Source organism: Citrus sinensis, chromosome 5 (genome assembly GCF_022201045.2).
Source record: "Citrus sinensis cultivar Valencia sweet orange chromosome 5, DVS_A1.0, whole genome shotgun sequence".
Taxonomy (NCBI): Eukaryota; Viridiplantae; Streptophyta; class Magnoliopsida; order Sapindales; family Rutaceae; genus Citrus; species Citrus sinensis.
In genome coordinates this window covers 31,351,194-31,369,598 of record NC_068560.1, presented here as the reverse complement: position 1 = coordinate 31,369,598, position 18,405 = coordinate 31,351,194, and the positions used below count along the sequence as shown (strand labels likewise).

At 35.4% G+C, this 18,405-nt stretch overlaps 2 protein-coding genes across 7 annotated transcripts; one reads left to right on the top strand and one right to left on the bottom strand.

The window, feature by feature from the left end:
* Window positions 1–1,309: 1,309 nt before the first annotated feature.
* Window positions 1,310–14,236, top strand: LOC102627052 (rho GTPase-activating protein REN1). 6 transcript variants are annotated; one of them, XM_006472434.4, is made up of 24 exons: window positions 1,310–1,572; window positions 1,662–1,728; window positions 1,828–1,944; window positions 2,157–2,193; window positions 2,793–2,869; window positions 3,368–3,438; window positions 3,546–3,624; window positions 4,263–4,407; window positions 4,663–4,779; window positions 5,593–5,670; window positions 6,003–6,058; window positions 6,155–6,224; window positions 7,366–7,450; window positions 7,889–8,132; window positions 8,688–8,906; window positions 10,000–10,326; window positions 10,551–10,600; window positions 11,016–11,076; window positions 11,155–11,238; window positions 11,491–11,604; window positions 11,684–11,844; window positions 12,152–12,203; window positions 12,721–12,903; window positions 12,991–13,360. In XM_006472434.4, exons 2-24 carry the CDS (start codon window positions 1,687–1,689, stop codon window positions 13,033–13,035), a joined length of 2,514 nt encoding a protein of 837 aa, XP_006472497.2. In that variant the 5' UTR covers window positions 1,310–1,572; window positions 1,662–1,686; the 3' UTR covers window positions 13,036–13,360. The 6 variants fall into 6 exon arrangements, with proteins under 6 accessions (XP_006472497.2, XP_006472495.2, XP_015384062.2 ...); XM_006472432.4 differs by lacking the exon at window positions 12,991–13,360 and adding an exon at window positions 13,370–14,236 and having other exon boundaries at window positions 1,312–1,572; window positions 10,006–10,326; XM_015528576.3 differs by lacking the exon at window positions 12,991–13,360 and adding an exon at window positions 13,370–14,236 and having other exon boundaries at window positions 1,312–1,572; window positions 12,736–12,903.
* A 670-nt stretch (window positions 14,237–14,906) lies between these two features.
* Window positions 14,907–16,309, bottom strand: LOC102626775 (mitochondrial uncoupling protein 5). The gene has a single exon (XM_006472430.3). The coding sequence runs from the start codon at window positions 16,078–16,080 to the stop codon at window positions 15,097–15,099; it is 984 nt and encodes a 327-aa protein (XP_006472493.2). The 5' UTR covers window positions 16,081–16,309; the 3' UTR covers window positions 14,907–15,096.
* Between the last annotated feature and the right edge of the window lie 2,096 nt (window positions 16,310–18,405).

The following is an 18,405-nucleotide window of genomic DNA, read 5'->3' as shown; positions in this document are numbered from 1 at the left end:
TTAATTATCCAACAAATTCAGTTCAAAATCAACTTTTATGTAAGGAGAAATTTCATTTCCACGACATATGGAGACATTTAAACCTTAATCTCAGTGATGAGGTTAAAAAATGCTGATTACTACACTGTTAATTTTTTTTTTTGTATTTTACATTAATTTTACATTTTTATTAATAAAATCCCTCTTCGAAATTCACTTTTACTTATATTATTATTATTATTATTGAAAAACTATTCACCGAGTAAAATTGCATTAGTGTTGCAAATCAGAGTACAGTGATCCAACTCCCGAGCCCGAAGAGACGTTTAGACTAGATGTGGCTAGAAGCTCCTTCGGGCTTCAACTTGGACCAGCTTCAATTGGGCTAGAATTCATATCCAGTTAAAGTTTTAAATTAGGCCTAAACTTGATCCACTATTGACATTGAGTTGGGCTAAAAATTCCACTCTACCCGAAGTCGTTTAGACGACAGGTCCTGCATTCCTGTTCACTTATTCACATTGGTGAAAATATTGCGCGCAATCATCGCAACAAATGCATGAGAATCAGCGTCTTGGACGATGAAAAACAGATTATGGTGTATACTTGAAGACTTGGCTGGCTAGACACGTTATTCAAAATTACTCACGGAACCGATATTGATGACGCATAACTTCAGGAACTACCAGCAGTTAAAAAGGCAATTATGCGAAACACTTTTCAGTAGAGAACAAGGGGACAATTTCTTAATGATGCGGTTTGGCTTTTTATTTTTCCATTCATTTCCCCCATCAAGGGCACTAATTGTGAAAAAGTCAGCTGGTGCAAAGACATCCACCAATTCAATATTTCGAAATGCGCTCGTGCTTCTTCAAGCTTTACCTAAATTCTTTATTGCCGCCACGTCAGCCTTCACAATTATTCTCTTCTTTGTGATATTTGCCAACAATATGATTGGCTCTAAATTTGTGCGATATAAACAAAAAAAACAAAAAAAATGAAATCCAACCCCAAACCAACATTTTTTGTAAATACCACCATTAGTATTTAATGACAGTATTTATTAATTCCCTACCATTTGGCATTTAGGTAAGGGTTTTAACATTGCTGTTTTAATATTTGCTGAGGTGGAAAACGGAAACCATAATTATATTCTATTCTATAATAAAAGGGTCCCACGCGAAATCTGAGATTGGTGATGCATCATGTAACAGATGGAAGCCACGTCTGTAAAGGACCAATCCACGTACAGACAACTACCAATTGTAAGAAAGAGGACAGTGATATAACTGAAATTACCAGAAATGCCAATTTTCCAAATTTTCCCTCCAACACATAGTATTTTCGCGGAGAGCTGCAATCACGGTCGACGTGTACAAGTGGAAGGACCCGTTCTATTTGGGCCTTTTTCGCTTGACCAGCGGGTTTCCGTTGTGTGCAAAGATTTCTGCGCAACACACAAAAAAGCGAAAACAATTAATCCAAAAAAAAAAAAAACACACTCTCTCCTGTTAACCTTTACGCTTCCTCATTTTTTTTTTTCTCCCAAATCAAAACCATTATTTTTATTTTATTTTTTTATTTTCATTCAAGGTACCTTCAGCTTCAACTTCCCGTCATTTGTTTTTTCGTTTGATCTTTGGCATTGGGGTGTTTCTCTGATTCGTGTGTAATTGTTGCAGACGCCGGTGATCTTGTGATCGGGATATGGTCAGTAAAAGCACCGAATGGTCTCAGGCGAAAAAATCTGTCAGTATTTTTATTTTTATTCTTCTTTTTTTTTTTGTGAATGTGAGTGCTTAAAATATGAATATAAATAAGTAATTATTTATTTATGTTTGTTTTTAGGGAGATGCAGGCACTCCTCCTATGGCTACTAATCCGCCTGGCGGCCCGCCATCTGGCCAGCCTCCCGGTCCGCCACCCGGCCCGAATGATCATCGCATTACTCGTGCTGGAAATGCCGTAATTCCTTTTCCTTTTTAATTAATTTCTAAAAAAGCATTTGAGTCTTGCCTCTAATTGTATTTGATTCGAGATGCCAGTAACATTGTTAACAATTTGCTTGATGAAATTATCATTATTCATGAAATTGCTTCTTCAAGAGTATGATTTATGCCTTTAGTTGATACATTACTGCTTGATTTTGCCAAATTCTAATCGAAATACTCATGCAGGTTTTCAAAAGTGGACCACTCTTTATATCATCTAAAGGTGTGTTTTTACTTCTTTGGGTTGTAGTTTAAATTAGACTGAATCATAGAAAAATTCATAGTCAATAAGCGTTGCACTGTTGTGATCCATCTTTTCAAAATTTTGACTATTTTTATTTTAGTTTGTTTTCCGGCAAAGCAGCTATTTGTCTATTTGCAAATGTTTGTTTGAAATGAAATAGTTTGTTATTTAACTAGCAAAAATGATCTGACTTTTTTTTATGGAGTCTTTTTCTCCTGCATTTGTTGAGATTTTGTTATAATTCAGACTAGCAACTCCCTGTCTGAAAAACAAAAATTTACTCAACTTTATAGACAAAGAGTTGCATCGACAATGCATTGGAGTTGATAGTTTTTCTTTGTCTTGTAGCGACTCTCTGTATGCTGGTGCTGATTTTCGAAAATTGTAAATGTCCAGTCACGAGAACTCGCTGTTTCTATTTAATAAAATATTTTCTTTTTCTAAGTGATGGTCCAATGTTATTATGTTTAGAGGAATCCTGTGCTTGGGGATAGTATCTGTGTGGCACAATTTTTCAAGGGCTTGATATTAACATTTCATTTCAAAATCTTCCTTTTTATCATATTTACTTTTAATAGGAATTGGATGGACATCCTGGAAGAAGAGATGGTTTATCTTAACTCATACTTCTCTGGTTTTCTTCAGAAGTGATCCAGTAAGTACTTGCATTGTGGCAGATAGTCTCGTCTTTTTTTTTTTTTTTTAAATAATGTGGAGTTAATGTTAAACTGATATCATGAAAGCTCATAGAACGATCGTTCAATTGTCATAAGATGTCGATCTCTGTTTGGTTTTCTCAAACATAATTTATATGAGAATGAAAGGAAACAATTCTGATCCTCCCAATTCTTATTGGGTTAAACTTAATGTTGATGGTTGGGAAGAAAAATATGCTTCATTTTTTCTCGTTTTCTTAGATACTTCAGGCCATTTCAAAATAGCCTAAATTATATGGAGTAGTAAGATTTTTATGTATTTCTGACATGACGAGAGGATTTGGATTAGTACAAAACTTGTATGAGTTCTGTTGGTTTTATTTATATTCAGGGTATATAATTTTGTTACCTTACCCCACCTTTTCCTCCCTTCAATGCTCATTGCATTATTAAGATTTTGAAAATTCATCTGCTGCTGCTGTTGTTTTACTTTTCAGAGTGCTATTCCTCAAAAGGGGAGTGAAGTCAATTTGACCCTTGGTGGTATTGACCTCAACAATTCAGGCAGGTTGGCTTGCTTTTTGAAATTATTCTGGCGTTCTTCATGCAGTTGTTACCGTGAGGGAAGTTAGAGAGGTTAACTAACCGTGTAACTCTACCTTGGAAAATTTCTAGTGTGGTTGTCAAAGCAGATAAAAAACTCTTGACAGTACTATTTCCTGATGGTCGTGATGGACGAGCCTTCACACTCAAGGTGCTTCCTTCTTCCTTTTCCCCTCTCGTTTTTGGTCATTTTGATATTACATTTTCCACCATTGTGTAGCACATTTTTCCTATTTATTATTATTCATCCCATGGGACGTTAGTGTTCTTCATTAATATGCATTCTTTTATTTTTTATTCGCTAAAGAGGAAAATATCATTGACAGTATGAAGTATTGAAATCAATTATGAAACAATAGAAACTTCAATATCAGTAATTGAGACCAAACTACTCCTGATCAAGATTAGTTTCAACAGAATTTGGAACTTGATGATCACCTAAAGACTACTAAAATGTGCCTGAAATAGAAATTGAAACTTTTTCAGTATCGAGGACTTTCAAATTGATTCCTATGTGAATAATATCTCTTTGCAATTGGAACTTTTGTTATGAGTCAGTGGTGAAAGTTGCATTAATATTGCAAGTGAATGAATGCCGGCCATCTTTATCTACAAGGTGTGGGGGCCATGATGCATCGTTTTACTGTGTGAAACATTACAAGTGCAAACTTTACAAATTTAAAATTCTTGCAGTAAAAGTGAGCTTCTCTGATCTTAAACTTCAATCCTTTGCAATTCACTACTGACTGATTTTTTTTTTTTTAAATATTTTAATTACCGGTGATAAAGGCTGAGTCTTTGGAGGATTTATATGACTGGAAGACTGCTCTGGAAAACGCTTTGGCACAAGCACCAAGTACTGGTTCTGCAACTGGGCAAAATGGCATCCTCAAGAATGATAAGGCTGAGGCAGCTAATGGCTCTGTGGAACAGTGTATGGTCTTCTTTTTTCACATCTAAATTACATACATTTTTCAACAGGTTTTCTGTGCCTCTCTGATTTTCGAGTGCTATTCATGGCTGGTTTATTTTTATCAAATTCCATTTTTCCCCCTTTTAAATGGTATGGTTGCGACATGGGTTCTTCAATGATGTCATTCAATTAGTCCTTTGAATTGGATTACTTGTTTGCTGTGGTTTTTTACTCCAATCATTAACAAATTGATTTTCCTATGCGTTTCTCTTGCAGTGAAAGAAAAACCTGTGAAATTCCCGGTCATTGGTAGACCAATTTTACTTGCTTTAGAAGATGTTGATGGAACTCCATCGTTTTTGGAAAAAGCTATTAGGTTCATAGAAGAGCATGGTGAGTTTTTCTTTTTCTATGCAGTCTAATATGCTGCTATTTTAACATGTTACTCACTGAACTAGACCGCTTATTTATGAATATGATCCGTGATTAATATTATAAGTATTTTCCTTATTTTTCCAGTAGATACGTGTATTTTATGCTTGAAAGAGCGAGTGGGCATCATTAAAGGCACTATAACTCAATTTTTTATTGTACCATTTTATAAGCTATTATATTGTAATGGATGAATTATTGTTGATCCGACATTCTTCCTTCTTTAATGAATATTAAAGACTAGAAGGAATTTAAACCTCCAAAAATTTCTACAACTTGTTCACATCTCTGGGTTTGTTGCTACGGGATGCATTGATATTTAACTTTTTGATAGGATTCACATAGAATCATTCGGGTTTGTAAAATTCACTTAATCGAGTTTCCATGCAGAACCTGGGAGAAACTGATTATGGAAACCTTTACATTGATTTAAAGGGTTATTAAGATGTTGGTCACATAATTGTTGCGGAGTACATATACAATAATTTTGCATTGTCTTGGTTGAACTATTGCTATGCTGAAGGCTAATATTTGGGAATGATCTAGCAATCAAGAAGTTGAAACTGTATTTTCTCATTTTCATTGAAGAATCTTTGAGGAGAGTATCACAATCATTCCAACTTCAAACCTGGGTGTTATTTTTTCTGGCTGTAATATCTAATTGTGAAGGAACTAGGCCATTGTGACCTGAAGAAAATTCACTTCTACTATAGTGATTTTATTTATTCTTTCTTTCAAATATATGAATCTGATCGGTTGAAACTAAAACAACAGGAGTCCAGGTAGAAGGCATCTTAAGACAAGCTGCATATGTTGATGATGTTCACCGCAGAATTCGGGAATTTGAGCAGGGTTTGTTCAGTTCTGCTGTGTTCCTTTACTAGTTCTGAAATCTTCTCTTTATCTCCATATATACAATCGGTTTTGTCCTTTTGTCAAATTTCCAAATGTTTTGTTTTGATTTGCTGGCCTTTTAGTTAATTGTTATATAAATACTACATCACATACAGAGTTGCGATAGTTCTGTAAGCTATATTATGGTGTGGTATTTATATTGTCACCCTCATTCCTTACGTAGTTAACATAGAAGTAAAATTATCTATGGTAGTTCTGCATCAGAAATATTTCTGTTTCGAGTCATTCCGCTGCATCCTAAAGTTTCTGGGTTATGCATTCTGATTCAGGAAAAACTGAATTTTCTCCTGAGGAGGATGCACATATCATTGCTGATTGTGTCAAGGTATCTACTCTTCAGTTACTACAATATATTGATTTCTTCTTGTTGGTTGCAGCATATTGTGCATTAGTATTTATTGACCTTAATGCAATTTTCTAGTATGTCATTCGGGAACTGCCCTCCTCCCCGGTACCTGCATCATGCTGTAATGCCCTGCTAGAAGCACGTCGTAAGTCTGCTGTAATATTCATTTGTTTGTTTGAATTTCTTCAATTAATTACTGTATAAGTTGGCAATAATAGTGAACAAACAACTATTGAAATGTGATGGATTGTTAATATAGTGTTTTATGGAGATTATTTTACAAATACCACATGCAGAGCTTACGCGTACATACAATCTGAAATAGAATTGCATGGTCTGATCCTGCAGAGAACTTTCGTCTACCACTTCAAATAGACACTATTAAGTTAAAATAAGCAGAAATTTAGGTGTTCTGGGCTTTAAATTCTTGAAATGTCTGAAATTATGGTTAACAATGTAAATTATCTTCCAAAGTTCTCCGTGACTTGTTTGCTTTATTCTTATTTGTTTACAATTAAAATCTGCTTGTATATATATTTTGCTCTTTAGTAGCAATATATCTATAGAAACAAATACTCTGCAGATCAGAGCCAAAACTAAATGCATTTAAATGTATACTTTTATTGTTGAACAATGTGCAAATATTTGAAGCCTTATACATAGTTTAAATCTGAAAATTTGGGAAATGTGCTGTGCTGGTTTCAGGTTTAGTGGGGAACTTCTAGTCCTTGAAATTTTAATGTTTGTACACTGTAGGTTGTTAAGCAGGGTATACCTTGTGATATTCAACTTGATATTACCACAGATAAAGACTTTATACCCTGTAGTTCTTATGTTGCTTATGAAATTATATTATTTTGCCTATGAACACCCTTTTGTTCTTTAACCTACATACAAACACCTTTCAAATCATTAACATCTAAGATTTTGCATTTTTGATCCAAATGTACATCATTTATGATCTGATCATCCCCTTCACAATGGGAGTCTTAAGACTCCAAGTTCCTAAAGAAAGTATGCCTTTGATAAGTATTGTAGGAAACACCAGGTTCTGGGCTAGCCAAAGGTCTTGCTTTACACTGTGTTACTAGATCACTCAATTGCACGACAAATTTCAAAAGCAACCAAATGTGGAATTTTTTGTTACTGTTTAAGAATCAAAATCGTTAAGTTCTCCTGGGCTGAATTACAGCATCTTTTATAGTAGAAATTACTATGTTATGCAGTATTGTGTACTTTCATGGTATTTTTATTTATTATTTTGCTAATTAGTCTACAACCGTTAGGAACTGATCGAGGCAGTAGAGTCAGTGCCATGCGTACTGCAATATTGGAAACATTCCCTGAGCCAAATCGTAAATTGCTGCAGAGGTAGTTGTTTCATTAGTTTTATGAGGTTATGTTTTGCTCTCTGTGTTTTAATAAGAGGCCTAATTAATCTTTTTCTTCAGTTCTATTGCATAACTCTGGTCAAGATCTTGTCTGAATTATTTGGTTTATCTTATTATCTACTCCATGACAAATTCTGTTTATTGAATTAAAAAATAGTAAGTAAATTCTTTAAAGCTGCAGAAACTGCTTAGTAATGCAAAACTGTTCAAGCAGTAAAATTATCCTTTGATTATTTATTTTTTAAATTAAGACTGGAATCAGGTTAATCTTTTCTTGATTTCATTTCTGTTGAGTAATCAAGTTGGGCAGAAATTTCTTTTCTTTTCTTGTTCGTATTGATCTGTTTTCACGCTCTGATTTGGCAACCAGTTGCATTGCTCCACATTTTAATCCATTTATTTCTTTCTTTATGTTTAGAATACTTATGATGATGCAAACTGTTGCTTCTTCCAAAAATCAAAATCGAATGAGCACTTCAGCAGTGGCGGCTTGCATGGCACCTCTACTTCTTCGTCCCCTTCTAGCTGGTGAATGTGAGATTGAAACTGATTTCAATGTGGGTGGTGACGGTTCTGCTCAGCTTCTGCAAGCAGCAGCTGCAGCAAATCATGCTCAAGCCATTGTCATAACATTGCTGGAGGAATATGATAAGATATTTGGGGTAAGCTGTAATGATTTCTTTTCTGTTAAAACTTGGGTGATGCATATTTCCCGCAGTTTGTCTTGTACTTAGACATTTTCTCTGGGGATATTGTCAACTGCATGAACTTTTTTGGAGTCTAAATCAGTTGCAATGGATCTAATTCATTTTTTTCTTTCTAAATTTGAATCCCATAAATCATAAGTGATTAAGAGCCACTTCACTGATTGAATTTTAATTACTAATTCTGCTTATAGAACCTTAAGTTTGACTCCTCAAAATGTCTCTATTTATGTCTGTTTATTACCATGTTAATATGATCTTACCTTATCAGCAGGAACAAGAAATATGGGGGTTTTTCTTTATCAGTAAAGCAAAATACAAGATGGATTAAACCAATAAAAACTTTGATTTATATGGTATAACTGAAATAATTTATTGCTTTAAAATATGATGACAAACGTGAAAATTAAAAATATTAAGTGCACTTCTTTCCATTCTCTTATGTTGATTATTTTAGCTACTTAGCTTTAACTTAGAGAGTTTATACTTTATTAAGTAGCTTTGTGTTTTCAGGAAGGTTCTGCATCCCCTGAAGAATTGTACTCAGAATCAGAACTAAGTGGAAGTGGAACTGAAGAGGCTACTGATGATGATGAGTCCTATGAAGACGATGATCAGGATGGTGCAACGCCGGAGTCAGATGCATATACAGATGATGATCTTGATAACGCATCAAGTAGATCTTGCAGTGAGAGCGGTGAATCTGGAGATAGTGTTGTGTATAAGGATAAGGTTTGTTACCGTACACTCTTATCATGGTCATCTTTGCTTCTAAACATGATATTGTGGTTGTATATTTCCTAGGATGGTTAAAACCATTTATATACATCATGCTAGATTTCTCTTTGATGCTCAGGATGAGTAATTGATTCCTCATGTTCCTAGGCTGTTTGATTGATATTTGGTTATGATTTGTTCTACATCTTTGTGGTTATGTTGGTAGAGTGCATATTTCCTCTTTGCAGGATCATATTGGATTTCAAGTCATTTACGGAATTTGATACTGTCCCTTGATTCTGACAAAATATCATACCTAAAATTTTGAGTTATCTTATTTTGTAGGTAACATAAGCACCTGTCAGTCTTAGACGCTAAAGTCCTTCTTCTGGCTTCTGAACCTTAGCTGGACAAATCATGGTTCTCTTTTAAAAACACTAGTTCTGTCTGCTCATAGGACAAATATCTTGCGGAGCATTACTGTTATTATTATCAACTTAACAATATTTACTTGAAGTCTTTATTCTTCCTTGTCATTGTTTTTGGGTCCAGATGATGAACCTACCTTAGTTCATATACTACTAAATTGTTTGATCATATTTTGCTTGCGAGATTACAAATAAACTCTGTTATATAAACATTTTAGTTATTAGAATGTTATTGATCTAATTTTGGCTTCATGAAACATTAGAGGTTTAAGGCTTTGAATTAGTTTGTACTCTAATTTGATTGGACAACATAAGCACCATAGTTCTCTGGAAGGGTTAGCTATAATTAGGCTCTGATTTAGGCTATCAGCCGCCTTTTCTTTTTTCTTCTTTGGATGGACTGCCACAATGTCCATAGAACCGAACCCAACACAGTATTACTCTGCTATTCTCTTTTTCCCTCAATTTTGTGATTTTTATATGTAATTTAATCTTCTGTATGGTTAGTGATGCAGATTTTATTCACTGTTTTTGGACTTCTATAACTATATTTTATCCCCATTTGTATGCACGTGTTGGCATTTGCTACAGTATGTGCAATTTTGTTTTCTTCTTTCACTGTGACAGTTGTTTACTTCTTTCAGAAAAATATAGCACCATTTTTATACTATGTGCTAAAGATGCAGGATGTTGGAGTGGGCTCGAAGTCTCCTGAAAGAAATGACAATTCTGAAATCAATCAGAACCCATCATCAACTTCGCATGAAAAGGCATTGCCGCAAAATGAGGATGTAAAAGATAGTAAAAATATTCAGAATCAGAGTGAAAATAACTCCTCAAGGCAGGTTAATGAATCTGCTGAACTATTAGTAGATGTATCTTCAGGAACAAGTTCAGAGTTCAAGTTAAATTGTCAAAGTCCAAAGTCATGCTTGGAGAAATCTTCACCAGTCTCAAATGAATCAGTCTATGGTTCTAAACGTCCCACTGTTTGGGGACGAACTGCTGTGAGTACAAGTTTTTTGAACTCATGATTTGGCTCTCTCATTTGGGTTTCTATCATTAGTTCTTTACTTCAAGAGAAAAATGGTTTTCCATTGTGTTAATTCTCTTTCTTGGAAAAGGGAGTTTGAAACTTCCAAATCTCTAGTTTTTAATTTCTTATCATCTGTGTGTATCTTGTATCAATTTAGTCACATACATATATTATTTCTCTTTTCCACCATTTCAGGCGAGAAAGAACCTTTCCATGGAATCCATTGATGGTCCCTCCGATAACGAGTAAGTGATATAATATCTCGTGTGAGAGCAATTATATACATCAGCCTTTTTTATATTTTTGTGGTTCCTGCAATTTTTTTTTTCTCAGTGTCTTCTGATTCAAGATGTTACACTAAATGCAATGCTACTCATTTGAAATTATGTCTACAGATAAAGTTTCATTTTCATGACATTCAAATTGATTTTTGAACTTGAACCTACAAGAGCTACTGATAAAGCCATTTTGGACTTGAATCTACAAGAGATGAACTTATAATGTGGGAAGACACAACTTTGCCCTTTAGTTGAACATGCACAATATGTTTTTCCTAGGTTGAACAATTGCATTTCGGATTTTATCCAGAATTTGTTACTGCTAACTTTTGTACTTCTTAATTCTTATGATCTATGCATCTGAGCTTTGGCCCATCTGTAGGGTTGAAATCCAGAGGCTTGAGGACACTAAATCTGACCTGCAAAGAAAAATTGCAGATGAGGTAGAGACTATATGTCTCCTCGTGGATATCCTGTATGGATTGGATTTTCAATGTTTTCATATAAATGTTCTGCTATAGGTGAAAGGAAATGAGATTCTGGAAGCCAGTCTGGAAAGCCGAAAGAAGGCCTTGCATGAGCGCCGTCTTGCTCTTGAGAATGATGTATGTTTCATTTTGGTTGATCATTTGAGTATTTTGCCTTGGCATATGTGCTTTTCACTGGTTTGATGGTGCTGTGGGTTGAATATCAATGGTAAAAACTAATAAACAGTAAGGCCCTTGATGAAGCACAGGAAATGATGCCATGAAATTTAACCACCATATTGGTGCTTGAAATTTGGTATATATTATTGCTTTTGTATGAACTTGTTAAGGGAGGTTAACTAAAACAGAAGGAGTTAATTGTATTTACAGGTGGCTAGACTAAAGGATCAGTTACAAAAGGAGAGAGATAAGAGGACAGCTATGGAAGCAGGACTTGGTGAATTTAACGGTTCCTTTCCTATTCCAGATACAATTGATGAAAAGGTTAGTCTTCCTCCCACTAACTGATCTAATTGGTCTCAATTATGCATATAAAAATTTTAACATGCAAAATTGTTTAAAGACAAAGGTAGAGCTCGGTGAAATAGCTCAGGCAGAGACAGACATTATTAATTTAAAGCAGAAGGCAAAGGATCTTCGAGTGCAGCTTAGCGAACAGCTTGAAAAAAATGATGGTTTTGTAGGTGATTCAAGCAATCAGCTCCATCAAACATCAACAAAACTGTATGCTCTTGATTATTTTTATTTTTTCTTCTATCACTGCATCTTCTTATGCTGAGACTTTTTCATAGAATTGTTCTTAATTTTAGGTCACCCCAAGTAAGTTTTAAGTCTGAAACTGAAGATACTATTGAGTCTTACATGTTTACTCAACATTTGTGCACAAAGCCATAGTTTGTGCTTCAAAACAAGTAATTCGGAGATGGAAAAGTCATCTACTTTGGAATTTTTACGAAGAGTGTGTCCTCACATTTAATGTCCTTTTATCTGTTGATTCAGTTTATTTATTTATTTATTTTTCGGATCACAGAAAGGACAAACAGAGGGATAATGAAGCTGCTACTGAAAGGTTGAGAATCAAGGTCAGTTAATATAAGGATGCTAACATAAGTTGGTATTTGAGGCATATTGTTGACAAAATAGTTGAATGTTTGGTTTAATTTGAGAGTGAGTTCGGAGATAAGGGTGCCAAAGCATTGTTTTTTCACCATCAATCTCTTGTGTTTATTGGCATTGAAGACTGCACATGCAAGTTCCAAAAAACAATTTGTTTCTTTCTCAAACATTATTTAAACAAATAATATTATCTACTGGTAATCCAACGACCCAGAGTTTTTTACTTTTTTAGATTCTGGCAAAGGAACTGTAGACTTTATGCCTTGAATATGATTCGAAGAATAAGCCAGTAGTTGAATGTTTGATTCGGAGAATAAGCCATGTTCAGAAGAGGTCTTTTCAAGGTTGACTTGGGTATATAATATGAGATTTATCCATTTGATTGGATTATGAGTCTCAGGCTTATAGTATAATATGATATATATTAAGCATCAAGCTCATGCTGTTTTTAAATCTCTATCATCTTTTGCATTGAACCTCAAGGTTTTGGTACAGCAGGAAGTAAATAAAGATGGAGCAGCAGAAAGTGACAATGAGAAAAAGCAGGAATCATTATCATTTCCAAATAAGCTTCCACCTCAAAACCAGCAGGTGGATTCAATGCATACTGTTACCTCCAGGTCCACTGCTCCAATAAATTCTAGGAAATCTGGCACAAGGAGTGAGGTAGGTTTTACTGAGTTTGAATATTTAGTCAGTTTAGTTGAGGTAATAGTAGTTGAATGAACCCAAGACTGTTACAACTTTTTTCAGTTTTTACAGAGGGTGCTGGCGGGGTCTGGGGCACTGAATCAATAAAATCAGCTTATGATAAGACAAACATCTTGAGGAATATGTTTTTCTTATTATTTCACAACATTAATACTGATTTCATTTTATGGCTTGTTTAGAATATATGTTTCAAGTTGTAAACTGTTGGCATTGTTATTAACAGAAAAAGGGAGAAAAAAAATGTGTGTTATTATAACCTTTTTGGTTCAGGTGACTAATTTTATGTGGGCTGGGGACTTCTGAAATCTCATTGCCTACGGAATTGCTTAATGAGTTTGCTTAATTGATTCTACAAATTATGACTGTCATCTAGTGACCTCATTTTGTTAATTGTGCACCTCTCCAATTGTGTGCACCACAGGGAAGCAACCCCACTTCTTTTGCACTGACAAAGTTGACAACCCGATTGAACTTTCTGAAAGAACGACGAAGTCAGATAGCAAATGAGCTTATGGATAAAAGTCGAGGTTCCAGCCAAGGATCGGAACCCCAACAATCACTTCAGAATCAAGAAAAATCTCAAGCATCAGAGATTCAACCTGTTCCACAATCAGAAAAAGGTGGAGAATGTGAGAGCAGTCAATCAATCCAAAACTTGGACAAAGGAATTGGAAAAGAAGGTCAATCAGTACAAGATTCAGAAAAGTTCAGGAAATCAAATATATATTCTACCCATACCGAGGATGGAGGTCAAAGACCTGAAACCTCATGTCTGGACAGAGGAAAATCTGAAGGTCATATGTCCTATGAATCAGATAAAAGCCAAAGATTAGATGGTCAATCCCACAACATGCCCACTCGAACTTTCTCCAGATGATACCAGAGGCTTTTTATGATATCCCAGTCATTGTTTTGTGCACATCTGAGATTGGTTATGTTCACAACAATGTTCAACATTTGATCATGTGCGTAGGGGATGAGGAAATTTACAGCAAAGGAACCCAACAACATTGATTTCGATGCCAATAATGAAGGAGATGTCTTAAATCCTGAAACCCCCCTTTCCCTCCCCAGACAAGCATGGAATGTATAGATCAACTTCTTGATGTTAATGATGATTGTTGGATTATTTTATTTTATTTTATTTTATTTTTTCCCTAGTTTAGTGTCAAAGTAGTTTGTACAGTCATTTGCATTCTTATAATGCACAAATGCTATTGAGAATTTAAGAGAAGTTGCATCGCGCAACCCTGAGAAAGCCTCACAAATTCAGGCCTCTCTAACTCAAGCTTGAGACCATAGCAAATATGACATTTATCTCTTAGAATCCAAATTTTGTGGTCTGTTATGGAGAAATTCTGGAATATATTAAAAGTAGTACAATCAATTATAGATATGAAGTGTGTATTTAAATTTTATATACCCTTTAATTATCTGTTAATTCTTCAAATAAATATACATGTGTCATAATATTATTTATTTATTATATCTCAAAAATATTCTAATATATCTCTCGGTCTAATATGAACAAATGGACGGTAAGTCGCTTCGCTTTAACAATTCCTTGGCGTCATAAAATATTAAGAATTATTCAAGTGTATTGCCAGTAAAGATTGACATCAATTTCTCGGTGCCATCAAATATTAAGAATCGTCTAAGCATTTGGCAATTAAAGATTGACGTACAGGGCTTAAGGAAATTGGGCGTACAACTGGCTTCCGATCACAAAGTAATGGGCCCCAGTCCCCGGGAAAGACGGAAAGACCTTCACTTCGCCAAACGTCAATCTATGGCCCCATGTGTGTGCACGTGGTTCTGGAGCAACGAGCGACCACTTCAAGTCTTCAACTCGTTCCTCCCACACGCCTGGAGGCTGCAGCACTTGAAATGCAGGCTGGCCTCCAAAACTGTTAATAATAAATAAATAATAACAAACTATATTTTCTTTCTGAGACAAATGGCAGTAAAAGATTCGTTTTCGCGTTTTATGTAGTTGCTAAGAAATCCAAGGTTTGCTTGTGCCGATTCCTTGCAGCTCAGTGACAAAACAATCAAAAAATCATTCACTAACCGAAACAACTGCTAACAGTTACAATAATAACATTAAATTTGCCTCGTTTTAACTTTATTATCATCGTCCGAAAATAATCAAAACTCTTTGAGCAGCTTCCTCACTTGCTCTAATGTCACAAACAACACTACAGTGAAAGGGCCCTGCCTCGAAATGGTTGGAATGAACCCTTTATAAAGGGCCATGGGCCCTTCAGCTCTCACTGTCTTCAACGCGCAATCTAAGGCCCCCTTATACGGTGGGTCCCTCCCAGCCTCAACGGTCATATTCATGACCCTCGTCTTAATCACGTCCACCGGATTCGACGCCACCGACGCCACAAACCCCGCCGCAAAACTCGCCGTCACGTGCGTCCCCAGTCCGTCCCTCATCACCCCCTTCTTCAGAATCATCTCCTTCACCTGATCGTACGTCGCCAGCTGCGACGCCGTCACGATCATCGCCCGGTTCACCGTCAGCGATGATCCGCGCCAGAGACTGGCGACCCCCTCTTGCCTCAACATTTGCGTGATCGCGTCGATTACGCTCTTGTAGTTACGCCGCTGAGCCGGTGGGAGGCGGCCGTCGGCTTGCATGCGGACCATTGCCACGTCAGCGGGGTTGCCAACCGTGGCCCCAACTGCTCCGGAGATCAAACCGGCCGCTACTTTGCGGCTCAACGTCATGCGGTTGGAGTCTTTGTCAGTCCACTTTTGTTTGAGCACATCGTAAAGCCCCATGCGAGTGGTGGAGTACAATGTTTGTCTCAGCACGGTGGCGGAAACGCCAGAGAACAAAGCGGCGACGCCTTCGGTTTGAAAGATCTTGACTCCGACGGAGATAGGACCGACACGTGGCGGCAGCTCTGGTGCGGTGGTGGGGATATGGATGGAATTAGAGGGAAAGACAGTGGCTGAGTTGGAATGAAAAGCCAGAGCCGGACGGAGAGAGTGGACTTGCTGGGGAACGGCGACGTTTTCGCCTTGGAGTTGCATGCGAACTTTAATTAGATCGAGAGGATGTGTAGAGCAACCAGCTACAATTGAAGCAATTCCGCCCTCAACAAATCCTTTAACACCCATGATTTAAAAATAACAATAATAATAATAATTAAAAAAAAATTGGAGGATCAGGAAACAAAGTGAAGAGTGTCAAGCGCGTAATGTAATAGTAATGCTTGCTTGCTGATGGTGTGTAAAGAAATGAGAATTGAAGTATTTATAGTGAGAAAAGAGAATGAGAAGGCGAAATCAGAAAGGAAGGAGGAAAGAAACCGAAGCCGCACACGCGGAAATGGCTTGTGCCAGTGCTACGCAGGAGACCGGTTCTTCACTAAAGCGTAGTTGGGTTCCGCTCTTTGACTTTGACGTTACTCAATATATCAAACCCTAATTTTATGCACATTTAAAAAGCCAAAAACAAAAAAACCGTGTCATTGTTTCACGGACCTAACGCCAAGCCGAGGCCCAATTAGCAGCTAGAAAAATACTTCTATCAAACGACTCTAATTAGTGCATGGTAAGAGTAGGGGTTAGTTCTTTTGGAAAGTATTTTGCACTTGCCAATTTAATTAAAATTGCTGTTTGAGTAAGGGTTTCTCATTTTTTTTTTTAATCTCAAGTCTGAATTTTAATAATTTATAAATTTAGAGTTTTTAATTTATTGGTTTTGTATACTTATATCTAATCACAAGATATTTAAAAAGTATCATTTATCATTAAATTATTCATGTAGCTTTACTAAATGTTTCGTGTATTGTCTGAATTTGGTGAGTTTTTGAATTGGCTGAAGGTTTGTGTTGTCACACCTCCTAAAGATAAAAAAAAAAAAAAATTGGAAGGAGATCATGCATAACCTTGCTATTATTATAGGCAGCCAGGTAAGTTGATTCGGTAATTTTCTCATTCCATTTGCATTGTGTTGTAATTCCAAAATCAGTACTTTCTTGTCATTTTCTTTTAGGTTATAAGTGGATCATATGATTTTAGCAATATACAGCTAATGTTTGGGTCGTACGAGAATGTCAGACATTCAATGACGTGGTATTGATATGTATTATGATTTCCTAACGGCCGTTACAATAAAATAAAATAAAAGTTAATAATATATAATAAATATAATTTTTAAAATAATAATCCTTGTTACCACCACCCGGTATAAAAGAATTATACATTGTAATTAGCCTTACCAGAAACTTACACCCGGTTTAAGTTACAGCCTATTATTAACCTTATCAGGAACATATTTCGTAACAAGGTTTCGATGATATGATTTTAGCAATATACAAATTCCTAACAGTTTACCAAAGAAGGGAGCAAACCAATAAGACATTCAATGATGGATCATAACTTTTAAATAATAATTATTGTGAAAAAAAGTATAATTATAAAATAAAATAAAAATTAATAATATATAATAAATATAATTTATAAATAATAATTTTGATAAAATTAATAAAAATATAATAAATTTTTAATATACAAGTGTAAAATTAAATTAACTTAATATTTAAGTTACAGTCTTACCTTAATTCTAAATAGTTAATTCCCTTTCTCTCGACGAGATACGTCCCGCAGATTTCCTAAAGCATGTTCCGGTTTGCCGCTGGACTCGCATTCGAAGTCAGGCATGCACTTTCTCAATTTTACTTTGTTGATGGTTCCAAAAAAAACGTCTTTTGGAAAAGAGGGTGCTTTTATCATCTATGTGAGTTGCCTACTGAATTTATGCAATCCTTCCTCTTTGTTTGCTGTTAATTATTCGTTTGTTGCATTTTTTTTTTTTTAATTTTCATTACACTTGTGTATTACATTTCTTTCTTTTCTTTAATATTTTAATAAAATATGTCATGCTCTTAAGTGTTAATTACTGTCAATCTTTCTCATCTTCATTTGGAGGGAGTTGAACAATTTGGAGAAAGGTAAAGTATCAGTAAAAGGATACCTAAGATGTTAAAGTGGAAAAATATATATAGAAAACAAGATAGCTTTCTTTCTTTTTTCTTTTTAAACTTTTTGTTGTTCTTAAAATCCATAAGAATGTGTTTGACTGCTTAGAGCTAGGTAACAAGAAAAATTTGATAAAACAAATGAATAAACTAAGATGTAGATACCATACTCTTAAATTTAAGAAGAAGTGGATATCTTTAGACACACTGTTTTTTCCCAATACCAAAGGGAAAAATGAAAAGCTAAGGGCATATTTCTAAACTCTGATCAAGTAGAGGCCAAAATATGAACTCTGTCTCATAGGTTCAATCTTGAAAGTTCTTATGTTTCTATCTATATCCACAACACTCAGAAAATAGCCATAATCTTATCCCTCCATTAGAACCCCATAAACAGTAGCCTTCTTTAAACATTGAAATAAAAGACCTACTCTTAACTCAAATAAGAACTGTCAAAACT

Excerpts from the sequence above, each read along its gene's own strand:
- LOC102627052 (XM_015528574.3), top strand. The coding sequence starts at position 1,687 with ATGGTCAGTAAAAGCACCGAATGGTCTCAGGCGAAAAAATCT. Across the intron at positions 2,194-2,792 it reads ACTCTTTATATCATCTAAAG|GAATTGGATGGACATCCTGG; the intron begins GTGTGTTTTTAC and ends TACTTTTAATAG. Across the intron at positions 5,671-6,002 it reads AATTCGGGAATTTGAGCAGG|GAAAAACTGAATTTTCTCCT; the intron begins GTTTGTTCAGTT and ends ATTCTGATTCAG.
- LOC102626775 (XM_006472430.3), bottom strand. The coding sequence starts at position 16,080 with ATGGGTGTTAAAGGATTTGTTGAGGGCGGAATTGCTTCAATTGTAGCT.